General features: G+C 39.6%; 1 protein-coding gene across 1 annotated transcript in view; it reads left to right on the top strand.

Annotated features, from left to right (window-relative positions):
- The window catches only part of gpr107 (G protein-coupled receptor 107), a 33,053-nt gene extending 15,302 nt beyond the window's left edge, over positions 1-17,751 (top strand). Inside the window, exons 15-18 of the mRNA XM_058383757.1 lie at positions 6,002-6,051; positions 9,956-10,039; positions 11,686-11,810; positions 16,702-17,751. Of these exons, the coding sequence (XP_058239740.1) occupies positions 6,002-6,051; positions 9,956-10,039; positions 11,686-11,810; positions 16,702-16,792 (350 nt within the window). The 3' untranslated portion in view covers positions 16,793-17,751. The remainder of the gene's footprint in view (positions 1-6,001; positions 6,052-9,955; positions 10,040-11,685; positions 11,811-16,701) is intronic.
- The last annotated feature ends 1,689 nt before the right edge of the window (positions 17,752-19,440 follow it).

The following is a 19,440-nucleotide window of genomic DNA, read 5'->3' as shown; positions in this document are numbered from 1 at the left end:
TGTGGATGATGTCATCTGGACTCCAGAAACACATTACACCAGTATCTATGTTCAGCCTACTCATGGGAAATAAACCTGGAGCTAATACTGTCTGACTAGCATCCAGTCAAGCGAATATTTTACTGTCCTCATGTGTGCTGGTTGCACAGCATGGCTGTCCCAACAGGAATCATATCGTCATTGATGGTACGAACCAATTTTAAGGAGTTATTCATGATTTTGGGCTTATTCTTAGCCGTTAGCCTATTACCAGTTGAAAGCGAATATATCTGCTCGGCTGTGCTCAGTCACCAGAAAAAGGGGTCACATCGCTCATTTTAGCATCTCTTCCACAGCATGCTGTTTATTACAGGCTTCTGTTTGAGGTGCTATTAGATTGAAAAGCTCTTAATGAGCTACTATCTTGTGTTGACCTTTTCTTAAGTATTTCTGAGATCCGCCGCTTAGTTTAGGCCATTACACCATTGCAGATGGCTCGACACTGAATATTAGATATATCTATCTTAGCTTTTAAGTGAAATATATAAAGACAATAGGAAACTCCAGACTAGCACTGTCTCATACGGATTTTAAGATAGAATCCATGCATAGAATTACAGCTCATGTTAAAATCACCAGCACACAGTGCAGATAATGACCCAGTACTCTGACTGCTCACTGATGCCTGATTGAAGCAGCTTATTTAGCAGCCTTACTGTGGTTGATTTGAAGCCCAGAGCACTGAGAGTTCATCAGGAATTTCAACTGAATCCCAACATTCAGGCCACGTTTCCTCATTCAGGTTTTGATCTATTTGCCACATGTAATGTGACACCAAATGTGATATCACTTCCAGTTACAGTACAAAGTTGCACATTTGCATTTCTTCAGGTGTTGCATTTGTTTTGGCACCTCTGCTATTACTTTCCTCTATTCACACCCTAACTTTTGGCTGTCTTAGAGAAACGACCCAGGCCGCACTATGCTCTCTCTTCAGGGGGAGACTGCAGATGTCAGACAGGTTATAAATGTCACTGCAGCCTGGTGCATCACTTGCATCTAAAGCATTTGTTCCAAAATGTGTTAACAACAGATGATTACTTTTGTTTAAAGTCAGAATTAAGAATAGTGTTTATGATCATGTTTTTGTTCCATTTTTCACTGGAGTTGCTGTCCACTAACTTATATAATTAGTTCTATAATTCTATAACTGCCTATTTTATATCGCCTGAGAGGTTTTTGGAGCCTCTTAGTTGTAATGTTCGGCCCCCTGTGGCCCAGCCTGGCTTTCTTGTTATCTGTTCTAACACTACCAGATGGCATGTACTGCTTTTTAAAAAAGTCAGAAGACTGAAATGATGGTCATGACAACTTCTTTTTCAAAATATTCTGTTGATTTTTATTTAACATTTAATAAATATTTTGAATTTATATAGATATAGTCATAAAATAAACAACAGTGACAAGTGAAGTGAATAACATTCATGATTCTATAACAGTGGCACCTGACAAGGGGTGGGATATATTAGGTAGCAACTGAAGAGTCAGTTAATATGTTGGAGGCAGGAAAAAATGGGCAAGGGTAAAGATAAAAGTGACTTTGACACGTGCCAAATTGTGATGGCTAGACAGCTGGGTCAGAGCCTCTCCAAAACAGCAAGTCTTTTGGGATGTTCCCAGTATGCACTGGTTAATACCTACCAAAAGTAGCCCAAAGATGGACAAGCGGTGAACCATGGGTGTCCAAGGCTCATTAATTTGAGCATGTCCGCTCCCACAGAAGAGCTGTAGAACAAACTGCTGAATTAAGATATGATACAGAGGTGACAGAGCATGCAGTGTATCACCGCTTGCTGTGTATTGGGTTGTGTAGCTGTAAACCTGTCAGAGTGCCCATGCTGATTGCTGCCACTGCACCTACAATGTTTAAGTGAATGTCAGAACTGGATCATTGAGCAAAGGAAGAAGAAAAGTGGCCTGGTCTGATGAATCGTTATTTCTTTTGCATCATGTGGAAGAGATGGTACCAGGATGCACTATGGGAAGAAGGCAAGCTGGTGGAGGCAGTGTGATGCTCTGGGCAATGTTCTGCTGGGAAATCTTGGCTCCTGGATTCATATGGCTGTTACACTGACAAATCCCACCTTCCTAAACATTGTTTCAGACCAAGTACACCTACAAAGGTATTCCTTAATGGCATTAATGGTATTCCTTTCAGCCGGATAATGCTTCCTGCCACAGTGGCTTCTGAAACCATTGTTCAGGAATGGTTTGAGGAGCATGACAAAGAGTTCAGGTTATTGACTTGGCCTCCTATGTCCCTAGATATCAATCTGACTGATTATCTGTGGGATGTGCTAGACAAACAAGTCCAATCAATGGAGGCCCTAACTTGAAACTTACAGGACTTAAAGGATCTGTGCTAATGTCTTGGTTTCTGCTACCACAGCAAACCTTCTTCAGAGGACTTGTAGAGTTCATGCCTCAAGGGGTCAGAGCTGTTTTGGTAGCAAAATGGGGTATGCCATAATATTAGGCAGGTGGTTTTATATAAAATAAAAAGGTGTAAAGTGGGGTTGAGGTCAAGGCTCAGCGTTCTTTTATGGCAACCTTGACACACTATAAACAATTTGGGGAAGAACCACACATGGGTGCGATGGTCAGGTTACCACATACTACTGGCCAGATGGTGTGCATTTTCCTTTTGTCATTTAAAAACCATAAAGTGGCAAACATTTGCCCTTTTACTGTAGCTGAGCTGAAAGAGGTGGGGGGGGGCAGAATGCCAGAGAACAAGATTTTTAGAGTAAGATGAGATGAGATGAGATTAGATTAGATTAGATTCAACTTTATTGTAATTACACATGTATAAGTACAAGGCAACAAAATGCAGTTTAGCATCTAACCAGAAGTGTGATGAGCAGCAAATGCTTTCTATACAGTAATCTATGTACAGATAAGGACATGTACAAATAGGAGCAGTACTATGGAGATAATTGCAGTTGTGTATATACAGTATTATCAACATGATATACAGATGTATGTGCTATGGACATGATGTACAGAATACTATGGATTATGTATAGATAATACAATATATACAGATAAGAGCAGATGTCCAGATATGAGCAGTATTATGGGGGGATAATTACAGGTAGTATTATGAGGATAATTACAGGTAGATATATACAGTAACATGATATATAGATGTGTGTGCTATGGACATAATATACAGAGTAATATGGACAGTATACATATTTGCTATGAGCATATATACAGGAGATTAAGAGCCATGTGCATACAATACAGATGGATCGTGCAAATGAAGTATAGGCTGAGGCTATGAACATTTATATTCAGTAGGTGAATGTGTGCTAGATGCAGTGCATACATAGAAGTGACATGGTTAGATGAAGTAAATCCAGTCAATAAAGGGGGATGAGGAGTGTGCTGAGGTGAGGGAAGGGCATAGGGTTCAGTAAGGAGACAGCTGTGGGAATAAAACTGTCCCTTCTGCTGGTTTTGGTCCGGAGGCTCCTGAATCTCCTTCCGGAGGGTAGAAGTTTGAAAAGACTATGGGCAGGGGGAGATGAGTCTTTAAGAACGCTGTGAGCCCGACGTAGACATCACTTCTTCTGGATGTCCTCAATTGCAGGAAGTGGGTTCGTATGATGCGTTGGGCGGTTTTAACCTCCTGTTGCAGTGCCTTGCGGTCAGCAAACTGAGCAGTTCCCATACCAGACTGTGATGCAGTTGGTCAGGGTGCTGTCAATCATGCAGCGGTAGACGTTCACCAGGATGGTTGAAGACAGGTGGTTCTTCTTCAGTGTTTTTAGGGGAAAAAGGCACTGATGAGCCTTTTTGACTAGACTGGAGGTATTGGTGGTCCAAGACAGGTCCTCTGAGATGTGGATCCCCAGAAACTTGAAGCTGGATACACGCTCGACAGCCATTCCATTGATGTGGATGGGGTCATGCTTTCTTCCGTTCTCCCTCCTAAAATCCACGATGAGCTCCTTTGTCTTGCTGGTGTTAAGGAGCAGGTTATTGTCAGCGCATCATGCGACCAAGTGTTGCACCTCCGCCCTGTAGGCTGTCTCATTGTTGTCACTGATGAGGCCGATCATCGTGGTGTCGTCTGCAAACCTGATGATGGAGTTGGATCCATACACAGGCCTGCAGTCGTGGGTGAAGAGGGACTAGAGGAACAGGCTCAGCACACAGCCTTGTGGTACGCCGGTGTTAAGTATGATGGTGGTGGAGCAGATGTGGCCTGACCTAACATGCTTGGGTCTGTTGGTCAGAAAGTCCATGATCCAGTTGCGGAGGGGGATACTGATAGATCTCCAAGTCAACAAACAGTATGTGTGCATGTGTATTGTCGTCCATTGTGTGAGTACAGAGTTGCAGCACTGTGGAGACTGCGTCCTCTGTGCTCCTATTGCTGCGGTAGGCAAATTGGTGTGGGTCCAGTGTGGGGGGAGGCATTTCTTGAGGTGTGCCAGGACCAGTCGCTCGAAACACTTCAGGTGTGAGTGCTACAGGGTGGTAGTCATTCAAATGGGGGAGAGAACAACATGGACATGACTGTCTTGCAAGTTGTCCTTGTTTTGTTTTGTCCACTTGACCAGTAAAGCTATTACCATTAGGGCTTGCTTTGTCTTGAGAGGTCATAATCAGTTTAATGACACTAGAGCACAACAGGATGCCACATCACACCCCGTACTTTATTCAGTGTAAAGTCTGCTGTGTCTGTGTTTCTGCAGTGCTGTTTAACATGCATCCTGCTCTCACTCTCACATTTGTGCTGCCCTTTAATGGCCATGTGCTCTCATCTGTGCACCGCTGTAGAGAATCAGGCACTTTACACTATCTGAATTGCTTCAAGCGCTACACACAGGGAGACCTTACATCAAATTTATTCCCTTGATTTTAACACTACAGCCCTGCTTGTATCTGAATTAATGTTGGTGAATATTATCCTTCACTGGCTCCAAAGACAATTCTAACCCCTACTTAGAGTTTGTCAAAATTATTGTCTCTGTTCAATCTTTCTCTAACTCAATTAAATCCCTTTATTTTTGTAAATGCTTTCCAAGTGCCAAAGATGATGCAACCATACACAATCCACAAACCCCGAGTCATTCTCTTTGTTTTGCAATTGCTTGGTTAAACCCAAACCAAAGCATAAAGCTGCCACATGCCGGCTTCTTTTGGTGATATTTTCTTGGATTCGGTTACGTTGTGTTATAGTGCAGTGCCACTGAATTCTTGATTCATTGTATTTTGATTAATTTTCCATAACAACATCTGTGATAGTAGTTCTGTCTGCAAGGCAAACCACAAGGTTATACACAAACCTATCTAAAGTTTAGCACTTGACCATAAGTCTTTTTTGCTCATTAGCAGCAACACAGAGTGGCCAGAAGTCAGATTTACACTGATGGCTGGAACGATTGGTGGTGATGCAAATACAAAGAGAAGCAGTGTAGTGACTACCAATTTTAAAAGCTGCTTCATGTAATAAAAAAGCTCACCTAAATGGAATGATCAATGTCTGTTCATCCACCAATATTGACCCAAATATTCAGTGGTGGTGTGCTATTAGTGCCCTCCTGCTGCTAACACTTCATCACTATGCTAATCCAGATGTCCCACTGAGAGAACGCATTCCCATCATAGATGTGTGTGTGTGTGTGTGTGTGTGTAAACACTAGGATCAGAACAGGTTATTCCCAAAGCCCCACTGTGTCTGTCCCACTTAACTTGATTGCAAAAAAAAAAAAAAAATCCTATAAAAATAAAAGAAAGAGGTCACTCTGTATTTCTGTCTCAGCTGCATTATATTTTCCTGCTTTAAATAACATACAGGTTCCTGTTGTATACTTAATTACCAAATGCATTACAACTATTTCCATGCTTTAATTGATGTGATGTAAAAGCATGGTGAGGTTTTGTGTCTTTCTGTGCCCAAATCAATTGATAATCGCTTTTCTTTTGTTGTGTCTTGTTATGTTAAAAGCTGCCATCAATCTGGCTCAGCTGAAGCTTTTCCGGCACTACTATGTGATGGTAAGTACTGACATTATTCACTGTCTAATACTCTCTTCTTCTTCCACACACCCCCCCTCTCTCTAGCTCTCGCCTTTTCTCATTTCACACCTGCAGAAAACTCTGGTGTCCAGAGGGGATCACACTTTCCTGCTGTGTGTTGCATGGCTTTGAAATAGAATATGGTTTTTATTGTAGTCCATAACTAGTCAAAACTAGTTTTCCCACTTGGTGTCTTTAGGCAGCGCATCAAAGTGCTATTGCTTCCTAAATGCAGCTTTTGGATATTCAGCAGATTTTTAAAAAATGTAATATGGCTTAGAAGTGAGGCAGATTCACAGTTGAGAAGTAAAGCATAGGGTGAAAAAGCCACTCCATTAAACATTCAGCTGTTAGTTTCCTCAAAAGAAACTCTTAGGAGTTTGGAGAAGCTGTGAGTAGCAGTAGACATTTCAGTCCATCCCTGTGACTCTGGTCACCAAAAAGATTTGTTCACTGATGTATTTGACCGTTGTTGTTATAAAATGTGCTTGTCTACAAATGTCCTGAGACTTAACAAATAGTGTTTCAGAACTATTTTTACCTCAAATGATGACAGCAGATTAAAAAACAACAAAAAGCAGGACATTTGCAATGAATATCTTTCAGTCACCATCATCATTATTGTGTAAGGACATCATTAAGCATTAAATATTCATAACTTGAGATTATGCTTCACGCACATATATACAACTTCTCCAACGCTCATGTGCTACATTCTCTTCATAGCATCACTACAGTCTCCTTCTCCTCTCTATGAATCAGTAAGACTCTTCTAAGACCTCTAAACTAAATGAATAATGTCTTGTTTTTTTATATTGTTCACAAACTAGTTCCTTCAGTTCGTACTGAATCGCACGTCCCAGTTCATACAGAATGAGTAGCGCTCTCGTTCAGACTCAACACCAAGTCTCCATCTGTAAGAGGTTTAGTCGTTCAATGCGTCTAACCAGTGACATGCTCTTTCACAGCCCAAACTCTGCTGCAGTCAGGAAAAAGCTGAAAAGCAGTCGGGTGTTTTACACAGACGGGACTCAAGTGAACAAAAAATAGGAGTCAGTACAATTTGTTCAATTGAAAGATTCATTGACAGTTTTTTTATTTTATTTATTTATTTTTTTTTTATTATGAACAAAACAGCATTAGCTCTGACCTGTGAATATTATTTTTAATACTGCCACTCTCACATATATTGCTATTGACATTACCTTTAAATATTCCTGTGCATTAGCAGCAGTATTCATGCTATTAGACTATAAAACCACTGCATGGTCTAGAAGTAGAAGAACTAAACTAAGTGTATTGTCCGGAGGTTCAGTATGAGCATATTGTGAAATTGGGTATACATTAAAAATGTATATGGGTATACGTCTAAAGTTTGCAGGTGATTATGATCTGCTAACACAGGAGATAGGATAATTGACTGCTGGGAAATGCAAATCCTCTATATAGTTTATAGATCAATTTCTCATCTAATCTGCTCAAGCTCAGGAACAAGTCAGTCAGTCATGTTCCAATATTTCTGACCACTTGAAAAATTGTGGATTCAAACAAAAGTCAGTGTCATGTTGTAGGGTGTTTAACACATCTAGAAGTTGTTGTTGTCCTTTGGCTGCTCCCTGTTCAGGGTCACCACAGCAGACCGTCTGATCCACATATTTAATTTTGGCACAGGGTTTATGCCTGATGCCCTTCCTAACACAACCCTCCCATTATGTCCAGGCTTGGGACCGGCACTGAGAATTAACCCCTCAGTAGCTGGGTTGGTTCCCTGAAATCAAACCTGCCCAGAGATCATACATAGTCTTCAGTGGTGAGAGGATTTTAACACCTCTAGATGTAAACATTAGAAAATGAAAGCAGCTCTTCTGGTCTGTTGTTTTATATTTATCTTTTGAGCTCACACCCAAAATCCCTCAGTATATAGCAAACACAATAGTATCAGCTTTGCTGTTCTAGTACCTTCACGTTTGTGTGTGTGTGTGTGATTGGTTGGGTGGGTGTGTGTGTGGGTGGATGTGTGTGTTATTTGCAAAAATTCAACATTTCTGTTTATACCAGCAAATGTTTTCCCCCTGATTCTTTTAAATATGCGATATATAAAAATGTTCTATCAGGTAATAAACTGCACCACAAAAAAATATATAAATATTAATTTTAATACTGCTTATGTGAAAGCACCCAGAAAACACGAAACCTCCCAGAATTCAGAGCCTCTCACTTCCTTCCTCATTCTGCAAACCGTATTGAAATCGTGCGATCCATAAAAGATTCTCACTCATGCATTTCTCTCCCTCGTTCTCTCTTGCTGTCTCATTCGCTCCCTCTTTATCTGCACCCCTGACACTCGCTCTCTTTTTAATGGGTTTTCACATAATATCATGTTCTTTGTAGAGCTCCCGCTCATTGCAGGATTTATATTAGACGGCGGTTCTGCTTGACCTGTACAGTGACAGAAGTGATTCATATTCATCTATTCACGACTTACCACGTCGGAATACGTATTATAATTTCTTCCGAGATCCAGCTCTGAATTTTCTGAGATTCTTTTATTGGTTATAGAGGTCTGAATTTGTTGGCCATCACTGCTATTGAAAGACATCATATGACGAGAGGGGATCAGAGGCTGGATGATGTTTAGATTGCTTGTTCAGTTTGTAGAATATTTTGTATATGGAGGCTTTTTCATTATGTTATTTATATATTGAAGAACTAATTACTATATTACACAATCTTTTATTTAGTAGAAATATGTAAAGTGTCTGACTACATAAACTGTCCATTGAAATTGATACATCAGTACTTGAGAGTGTACTTTTGTAGGTTTGCCCATATAAAGAGGTAAAATCGGAACATTACAGCACTTCTGCATTATCATTTGTTAGTATGATGACTGGCTAATTAAGCTAACAACAGGCTAATCAAGCTAATGAGCTCTTAAATTAGCTATCGATCTTTAGCTAATGTTTTTGTTCTATTCTCCTGCCCTGATCTGAGACCATTTTCCTTTCCCAACACATTTATATTTCAATTCTACTGTAGATGGAAATCATTAGTTTATTTAGTCCATTACTAGCATTATTATTCAGAGAAACATGGAAATAGTTTAGATGAATATTTATATGAATTTAGATGAATATTTCAAGCAGTCAGAGTATCAGCATTACCTATGGGAGTCACTGCTACGTAATACTTAACTTAGACTGGTGCCTCCTGAATTTTCCTAACAACATCTGAAACCTCTCATGTTCACACATACAGTGATTTTATCACTACAAGTTGTCTGCTGCTATACCATGAAGTCATCAGTTACGGCCCAACATTTGTCGGCGGATGGCACAAATTAAATTCAAAATCGGGTTTTCTTGCTGCAAAAATGAAATATTCTGGGGAGAGATTTGGGCTTCGTATATAAAATTCACCAGTGTCTATCTGCGTCATATCGTACGAGATGAAGGAGAAGCAGTGTGTGCTCTTTGTCACAGATCACACTATCTTCACTCCCATTGGTAGTCTGTGCACCAAGTCACTCCATATTTGCATTTTCTTTTTAAAGTCCCTGAGTTCTTCACTGGACATGCCCACATCTAGTCACCAACAGTTGCTGTCACTCATATTGCTGGAAGCCACCAGCTCTAATTGAAAACTGAATGATTTTCGTTTTACTTTGTTGCTGTGAGTAGCTGTATGTGCGAACTTGGCATTACATTTTCTTAGCATTGCTGCTGATTACAAATTCCAGATCCCTGCATATTTATTTGCACTCCAGAAGTCACTCCCTGCAAAAGTCATTACCTTCTCCTTATTAGATAACAAATCAGTGATGTGTAAGGAAATGTCAGGAATTCTTGTCTGCAACACTGATGTCTGTATTTCTGCCTCACAGATTGTGTGCTATATTTATTTCACCCGTATCATCGCCATCCTCATCAAGGTCATCGTCCCCTTCCAGTGGAAATGGCTCTATCAGGTGAGTGAAGAACATGCATCAGTGGACATGGTTATTATTGTCTCATTGTTAGTACACTAGTGGTTTCTTTCTTTTTTAGCGCATTCCAAAATGTTGCATTGAAAAACTATGCTATGATTAATGCTTTTGCAGTGGCTCTGATTCTCCCACTTATTTAGCGCCAGAATGGTTTTTCACCTATATTTAGCTCTCTGGTCTTCGTGTTGGTTTAATCCATTTTAACAACAAATACAGTATTCATGTGCAAAAGCCAGGTCTCAAACCAAGAGCTGATCTTCAGCACTGTTGATTGTGATGTAATAGGACACACCTAGGCAACACGAAACACCTGACAGTCGCATGTTCCTATATTTTTGATCACTTGAAGACTGGGTGGGTTCAAAGAAAAAAGTTCTACGTTGTTCAACACATCTAGAATCTAAAATTCTGAACTGTTGTGTAATTTATTTTTTAGTCTCAAGCCCAAATGTCTTTAGTATTTAGCAAAAATGAAATAAATAAAAAAATTGTAAAAACTTATTGGCCTTATTCTTCCGATACCTTTGGAGGGAACTTGAAAAAAAATTCAAATAGTGATATATAACAGTTATATGTTAAATGAGTGGACTTAAATGTGGACTACAGATTAAAAGAATATAAATACATCCTTCTTCTCATTTGTTTCCTTGGTTCATATCCTTGTATCCCCTGACTCTGATGAACTGAAGACAATCCAGGAATCAGTATTAAAATGTATTTGCTGAATAAGATGCCCTTACTCAAAAACAGTGATGTCATTAAATAATGATTGTACAGATGTTTCGTTTGTCCCGTGATATAATGGATCACGGTGGCTTTGCACATTTAATAAAAAATATTAAAATCAAAAATGATTGCACATGTGCATTTATCTTTGCATATTTTAAGGCTGATGCTTTTGTGATATTCTTCTCAGTCCTCAGCTGCTGTCTTATCTTGATTTTAATCTGCAGGTTATTTGGAAATTCACACACATCTTGACTGACTTTAAGCATTGATTTTGATCTCTTTCCCGTTTTCCATTCTGTCCTGTCACATTGTTTGTAGATTATTTGCAATAAACCATATTTTCTCACATAAACAGTGTCTCATACAATCAAAACATAAAGTAAAGATAAACTCTATACCTTCTGAAGAATTACAGGCAGTACATCAGATCAACAGTCACTACGATTTGTCATGCTTTGCAGTAGACACCTGTGTGTCCTCAATCTGGAAGCCTTCTTTCTCCTCATCCTTGATTTCAATGAGTTCATTTAAATAATTGATACATTCTTAATGATACAGGACTTTGATCGATTTCCAGGTCATGGGCTAAAGGACATTGAATCGAGGAGCCATCAATTAGAGTATTGAGACGAAGCCAGAAACATGGTCTTGCCTGAAAATGAAGCTCAAATGCTACTTGAGAGCAATATGTCCCTGCATTCTCTCTCACTTTAAACAGTTTGGACTATAGAATGATGGAAATTAAGCTAAGAGTTTTCCAGAGCATTTCAAATTTAACAGTGTTATGGTTGGATGGATGGATGGATGGATGGATGGATGGATGGATGGAGGGGAACTGAAAGAACTTTTGGGTTATGTTAATCTACTGCTGTAAAGCATCTTTCTGTTGCTCTTCACAGCTGCTGGATGAACTGGCCACTCTGACCTTCTTCGTACTGACGGGCCACAAGTTCCGTCCGGCTTCTTCTAATCCCTACCTGCTGCTGTCTGTGGAGGATGAGGAGGACATGGAGATGGACGATGTGTAAGATATTCACACAAACACAAAAGAAAATGACTCATGCTGTATTCTGTAAATAGACCCACAGAACAGACAGAAGCTCTGCTCATTGCCTCTTACGTCTCTGTCTCTTCTCAGCATTACTTTTATAGAAAACAATCATCCCTTGAACAGGTTGCATATTAATATTCTTAATAATATAGAATTTCATTTGCATTTGAAATTTATTTTGTAAAGAAGTTCTGAGTTAATGAGTACATTTGGTATGTTTTCTCTGTGGTTAATTACCCACAATGCTGTTCTACCACTTGCTGCTACCGGTATCACCCTCACTTCATCTCGACCTAAAGAGAGCAGTGCAGCAGCGCTTTAGTACTTTAGTCCAGCTCTCTCATCCCCTCTCCTGTACACTCTGCTCAAACAGATCAGCTTCCGAAGCTTTAACTTTCATGCCAGTGCCGCCATCGACTCCATCACACTCAACTCGTACGATGTTAGCTACTTCAGCCGAAACTCAGTGAAAGTGTGATGTATTGTTGCATTGCATTCTGGAGTCCAGTGCTTTTTATTTCCACTACTTCTACACTGGATTTTGAAGTTTGGAAGTGGGGAGTAAGAAAAGAAGCTCTGTCTCTTTTGACTTTAGAAGATCTTCATCATCATGACACACAACCGCTAACTTCTTATGGGTAACAAAAAATACAGCACCAACCAGCAAATTAACCTCCGAATCAATAAGCATGTCACACATCATATGATTAATATATTTAGTGTGTTTCTGGAGGAGGCTTTCCTTTAAGTATGGCAACACGTTCTCTTTCCTCCAGCAGAGCCTTTCTGCTTTTTCTCTCCCATTCTGTCCCTCACTTGCAGTCCCAGCCAGAAATAGCTTAGCAACATGTGTCCTTGTTCTTCACCTTACACCATTTTTCTCCCGACATTTCTCCACTTTTTCTCTCGCCCACCTCAGGGTAAGTCCTTCCCCATGTCCTTCACCTCAATCTGAATAGGGCAGTGGGCGAGCTCAAGCCTTATTTTCTTCTTTTTGTGTGGATGGGAAGTAGACTAGAGGGCAGGTGTGCAAACTGTGCCCAATGAGTCAAAAAAAGAACAGGGAAGATGGATGACAGGGAAGAATGGTCCAGAAATAGATTCTATTAAAGCATACATTTGCAATCAAATCATTGAGTACTGGCTCTGAATTCAAGCTGTATTGTGAGTACAGGATCTGTTAGTATGGCTTTGCAGCCTCAGGTCATCAGCCTAGTTTTTCACTTCCGAATGTTCCTTTGCTGTTGCCAGGAAGCTGATATGACCCAGCTACTCAAGTAGGCACCATGTGGCCTGGCATTTTTTATGCCCAGGAGAAGGAGTTGCAGGTGCTGCTGGTGCTGGAGGATCAGCTGGCCCTTCGATGAATACACCACCTCTCTCTTGTTCATTGCTCCATGCCACTCCTGCTGGGTATTTTGTACAGAGTGGATTTGAGATTTCCAGACATTCAGTTTTGTCATTTGGCAGGCAGTGATCGACAGGGAAAAGAAAATCGGAGGGATGGTGGCAGCAGAAAATGCAGTAATTCATTTCAAATGGAGATGAGAAAATATACTTACTGAGCACTTTATTAGGAAAACTTGTACAGCTCCTCATTCAAGCAGTTATTTAATCATCCAATCGTGTGGCAGCAGTGCAGTGCATAAAATCATGCAAATACGGGCTTCGGATAATGTTCACATCAAGCATCCAGAATGGAGGAAAAATGTGGTCTCTGTGATTTGGAGCGTGTCATGATTGTTGGTGCCTGACAGGCTGGTTTGTGTATTTCTGCTACTGATCTCCTGGGATTTTCACACACAACAGTCTCTAGAGTTTACTCAGAATAGTGTGAAAAACAGAAAAATTTCAGGCGAGTGACAGTTCTGTTGCTGGAAATGCCTTGGTGATGAGACAGATCAGAGGAAAACGGCCAGATTGGTTCAAGCCAACAAGAAGGGACGGATACAGAATTTCAAATAATCACTTTTTACTTTTACATTTATGGCATTTGGCAGATGAAGTTATACATAGAGTGACTTACAGAAGTGCTTTGAAGTCTCTGTTAATAAATACATCCTGAATCCTGTTCACAAGGTCATGGTCTAAGAGAGCTATGAGTCAAAAAACTAATTCTATCAGTCTCACAAAAAAGCTCTTAACACAAAAACTAACTCTTAGTTTCAGACAACAATGAATGGACAAACAAATGGCTGCAAACATATGCTGTGCATGAGTCAAGCCCCAGCAGGAAGTGATGGCATGGTTTTTAAAGGGTTCCTGGGTTGGCAAAGAGAATGAACAATCAGAACAGTCCTGGACACATACACTCGACAACTGCTATGAAAAATGTTATAGGCTGTAACAGTTGGAAGGTAATATAGTAAGAAAAGCCCTTCAGGAAGAGTCTTTAGACATTGTTTGAAGGCAGCCAGCGACTCAACTGTTCAATCATCTCATCATCTTAAGAACATATCCATAAAATACATCTGTGATAGATAAACTTAAATAAGATGTATGAAATAATGGGCTTTAGGTATTACATTGTTTTTTATCCTGGAGAATCAGATTCTCATCCTGCAGTAAACATCCTCTACCTCACAGGCTGTCACCTCCATTTCCCTGAGCTCAGAGTACAGCAAGCTGACTTATAAAAAAGAGCAGGAAAAACTCCTGATTCTCACCATCACATCTGCTAGCAAGCAATCATAATAAAATGTGATGAAACAAAACTAAGAGACCTGCTTACTTTAACATTTGGGATTTTTAAAAGGCGGGGTTTCTGTGCGCACTTATGCAATCTCTTATTGTAGGTTTATTTATTTAATAATTTTTTACTTTTTCCCCTAATAGATGTGCAATTTTAATAGGGGTGTGTAAACATTATATGTATCCACTGTAGCTATATCAAGAACAGCCTTTATGAACAAGAGTTGTGTTGATCCCATCTTAGTGTTTTGTCTTTTCTTCAGGCAGAAATACCATGCTGCCTGTTTAACACTCTACGTGCTACATGTCTGCCTCAACAGCTGTCTGTGTGTGATTGTAACTGACTCGTGTTTGCGTGATGAACTCCCGACACGTCTGTTGTGACAAGGTGCATAAATCTGTTGTGGATGGAGTTAAAGAATTGATGGAAGTAATCTCATTTAATTCTATTAACCCAAAAGGCTGGCTGTCATTTTTTTTAATCAGGTCGATGGCTTTTGCGTGCATCTGCCCCTAAATCTAACCCTGGTGCTGGGATCACTCAGGGCTCCTGTTCCTGTCTTTAGAACCTTAAAATTGAGACACTCTTTTACTGCACATGTAATATTCTTACAGCCCTGTACAGCACATGTACTCGCTGTTTCCACAACTGTTGTATAACATGTTTAACAATTTACATAACTCGTGATTATAAATAGTGCAGGGTTGAATTTTGAGACAGAAATACTGATTCTGACTCAGGACCACTAAAGTATGAAAATTATATTTACAAAAATCTGGCTAATCTATTCATTTATTTATTTAGATATTTATGGCCCAGTTCCACCCGACCACCACTTCCTTTAAAAAGTAACCACAGTGTTTAGGATAACTCCAAGAGTTTAGGATAACTCTTTTCAAAATAACTTTTTAATAATAAACTGTTAGTTCACATCACTAGGCAAAGGAGGCAGGGCTGTGAAGGAAGTAGTGAGGGTTGAGCTGGTTAGTGATATCATGTAAGCCAATTTGTGCTAATTGGTCTAATAAGAATAAAGTTTTCTTTCTATGTTGCCTTCGTCAAACTCGCACTCACTTTACAAATCAGCTGAAAAGAAAACACACACTCACCAAAAGCAAATTAAAAAGCCAAGCACAGCTGAGTCATTGGGAGAATGTATCAGCTTAGTTTGGCAGCTTACAGTCGCACTCGTGCCTGATGCCATCACACAACACAACACAGTACACACACACATACACACACACACATCCATCCATCCATCCAGGAGGCTGAAGCCAAAAAAAGTGTGCAGCTTGAGCTCAGGTCTTTCGGGGCTAAACTGTGGCCAGAGAAATGATGTGAGCACTGAGTGCTCAAAATGTTAAATAAACTGCTAAATAAAACTATGAATAACTACAAGACTCAAAACTACAAACACATCATCATCACATCACCTCATTATTCACTACCTCCATGAGTAAAACTTGTGTAATGTGACTAAATGAGACTCCTATAAACACACATACACATACACTCATTATTATTATTATTATTATTGTTGTTATTGTTATTAATCATCGTTGTGCCCCACAACCTTCTCATGGTACATGGTCCACCTGTGGTACACTAATGATGTCACTGGCTTAAACACACACAGGTGACTTTATTCACCTGAATAAGTGCAGAGCCAAGAGCGAGCTGTGTTCACATACACAGGAATCACAGCGCCGTTCTCACACCACCTCCTTGGCTCTTGGATTCATTACCATGGTGTGCTACCTGGTCCACATGACAGCTTTCATGTTACCAACATCTACGCAAACTGTGCTCTGTTTCTGACTAAACTACCAGTGAGAACGCCTCCTTAATAGACTGACTGTTTGTGCAGTCTGTATGATGGCTTTCCAGCAACAGAAACAGCTCATCAGGGTGGTTTGTAATGAGAGGATGTGTATGATAAAGGATGTGTATCAGAAAGATGTAAAGCGTTGGACTGATCAGAAGTGAATTCAAACAGAATTTAGAATTCAGTTCCCACGACAATTAAAGCTGCCACTGCTAGGTCTTTGAGCAAGGCTTGTTTTAAACCCTCACTGCTCAGTTGTGTAAAAATGAGAAAGTCGCTCTTCCAAATGCCATAAATGCAGTCTGTGCAGTCTGTAACTTTAACATGGAGTCTGTTCTTCTTCACAGAGTGACTACATCTACAGCCATGGGGGAGGGTGTGAAAAAGGTTAAGAAGGTGTCAAACGGCCCATCAGAGGAGCGGGAGAGCATGGCATGATGGGATATCTAGTCCTTCAGGGATGCGTCTGGACTTCATGGCTACTTCTAACAGTTACAGCGGGCATTTTTTTTAACCTTCACTTGTGGAGGACTCGGTGAAGCTTCCAACCGGATGCGCTCATGCTGGGACGTGGTGTAATCTCACTGTACATGTTCTCCAGACAGTATAAAGACTCACTAACCTTCCTTCCTCAGTAGTTCTAATGGAAATGCTTGGTGCTGTGCTTTGTCTTCAGTTGATGCAGGATGTTTTGCTTTTATTTATTTATTATTGTTAATATTTCTTTTTATTAATGGTCCTCTTTATTGCATTTTTTTTTCTGGCACTTTAGCCGGCACACTCCGGGCAAATCCCAAGTCACTGTAGTGTCACTATGCAGCTTCCTTGGTACTCCAGAGCCTTGAGTTTACTTACAGGTCTTTACAAATTTGTGTTGAATCCTGGAATTAACTTTTCGGTGACAGTGGCGTAAAAAAAAAAAACAACTAGGCTGTATTTCCTGTATAAATGTACAGATCTGAGACAATTGTACAGACATGAGATTTCCTACCTTAATGGATGAACCTTGACTTTGTCATGTTTTCAGTGGCAGTGATGATTTTTAATTGGGGATTAATAATGTTATGTGGGGAATCTAAGCATTTCCTGTGTGGATATTGCTAATGAATGCACTGGGCTGTATCGTTCAAGAGTATCAATAGTTTTAATAATATTTCAAAATCAGAAATCTTTATCATCGTCAGTGTCCGTTATGAAAGGGTTTTATTTTACTGCTTAAACATTTCGCTTATTTTCAGAACCCTGTGAGCTAGATAAAGTGGTGATATGTTCTCAGTATTAAATTGTGCAATGGTTTGATTTCTGTATTGTGTCTACATTTGTTTATTTTGTCTGAAATCAAATGATAATTGATATTCATTTTCATGTCACGTTGAAAAGATTCTGGATGACACAAAGGGAGGCTCTTCGTAAAGCACCCGAGTTGTTTTTACACTTGTGAGTAAAGGCTCTGGTGCCTGCTAATTCTTACTGTATTGATGGTTTTGATGGAAAATATCTTTTTTGATTTGGCCTTTTCACCATCGATACAGTCCACCTTGACAGGCCATTTTGTTAAACAAATTTTGTGTGGATTTAAACTGATTTTCTTTTAGCTGCTACATTCCCAATATAACAATAAGTCAGCTTTTCTCATCCACAGATTTTTAAAAAAATAATATTTATATTCTTCTCAGATTCTTCAGGGTCAAGGTTTGAATCAGTGTTTTGGTCATTTTTGACATGGACTTCGTTTGCATTTTGGATTTTTGCTGTATTTTTTGGTTTATCAGTATTTGAAGGATTAAAGTAATATATGACCACTTTTCAGAGTGTGTCGAAGATTTTATATTGTGAAATAGGGCTGTGTGATGTGACCGATATATCCTATTACAATTTCTTCCAGCAAAAGTGCAGCGTTTCATTTGCAATCCTGTAGTAGGGAAATGAGTTCAATGATCCTTTTCTCGAACCTTCATTTAACACTGAAATAGATAAAATCCTTTATTATGTAAGTAACACAGTTGTTTCCAATCAGTTTGTAAACATTAAAAGAAGCAAGCAAAATATCATCATGATATTGGTGCTGCTGAGCCAAGTGATCCAAAGCCATCTGGAGCCAAGGAAGTAAAGTTGGCCATCTCTCAGTGGGAGGGACAGACCTTCTCTACACTCACAGCAACACTAGCCAGTCACCTGTCATGCAGAAAAGGGCAGACAGAATTTTCCTCTGGCTGTGTTCTGCTAACCTGTGATGAAGCAGTTGGTGGCTTCATGAGTCTCAGAGAAAGCATGCATTAGCTTTCGGTAAACCCTCACCGTTTCTTACCTGTTGTAACGATTAAGCATGATAGCTATATGTCGTCACATTTCCCAGCCTTTAACTTTTATATAAATCACTTGTGCACAAATCAGTCAATTATATCATAATGTGTTTCATGATCCTGCACATTCTCGTGTTGGGCCTTTCAGAAACCTCAGCTGTGTGGATTTGAACAAACATTGGAAGTATGGGTTGAATTGATTTGAATTTTGATTTAGCATATTTACATTTAAATCAATAATTATTCATCATTAAACTAAAATGAGTACATTGAACACCTTCTCCCTTCATAGTAATTAGCCATTGCCCAAACTCTCCAGGACTTCACAGAGTGAATTTTTCAGAATCATTGCAGATTTTCTACAGATTTGGGCGCATCGTGTGACATCACAACATACATTCAAGTAAAGCACCCTCTGGTTCACGTCAGTCGAATACGAGTACAGCTCTCTGAGAAAGTCATTACATTATCTGTCTTCACTGAAAAAGAATTATGAGCTTGCAATTTCAACAATTCAAGTAGTTATGTAAAAACAAAAAAAGCACAAAAACAGGCTGCGAACAAATTTTGATAAAAAGCTGCGGCATTTTTTGGCTGCAACAATCACAAAAACCAGTACAATAAGAATTGAATAGCTGACTTCATGTTAGCCCATGTAGACAAATGTCATGTGTAAGAGCACTGCATTGAACAGCACATTTAATTACTCCAGTCTGGCTGACATGCCGTTTACTATGACTATCACACAAAGATCCTGACACTTCACTGGATCTTATTACTAAA

This window comes from Hemibagrus wyckioides, linkage group LG28 (genome assembly GCF_019097595.1).
Source record: "Hemibagrus wyckioides isolate EC202008001 linkage group LG28, SWU_Hwy_1.0, whole genome shotgun sequence".
Taxonomy (NCBI): Eukaryota; Metazoa; Chordata; class Actinopteri; order Siluriformes; family Bagridae; genus Hemibagrus; species Hemibagrus wyckioides.
The sequence above is the reverse complement of the archived record's forward strand: the minus strand, read 5'-3'. Positions and strand labels throughout refer to the sequence as shown.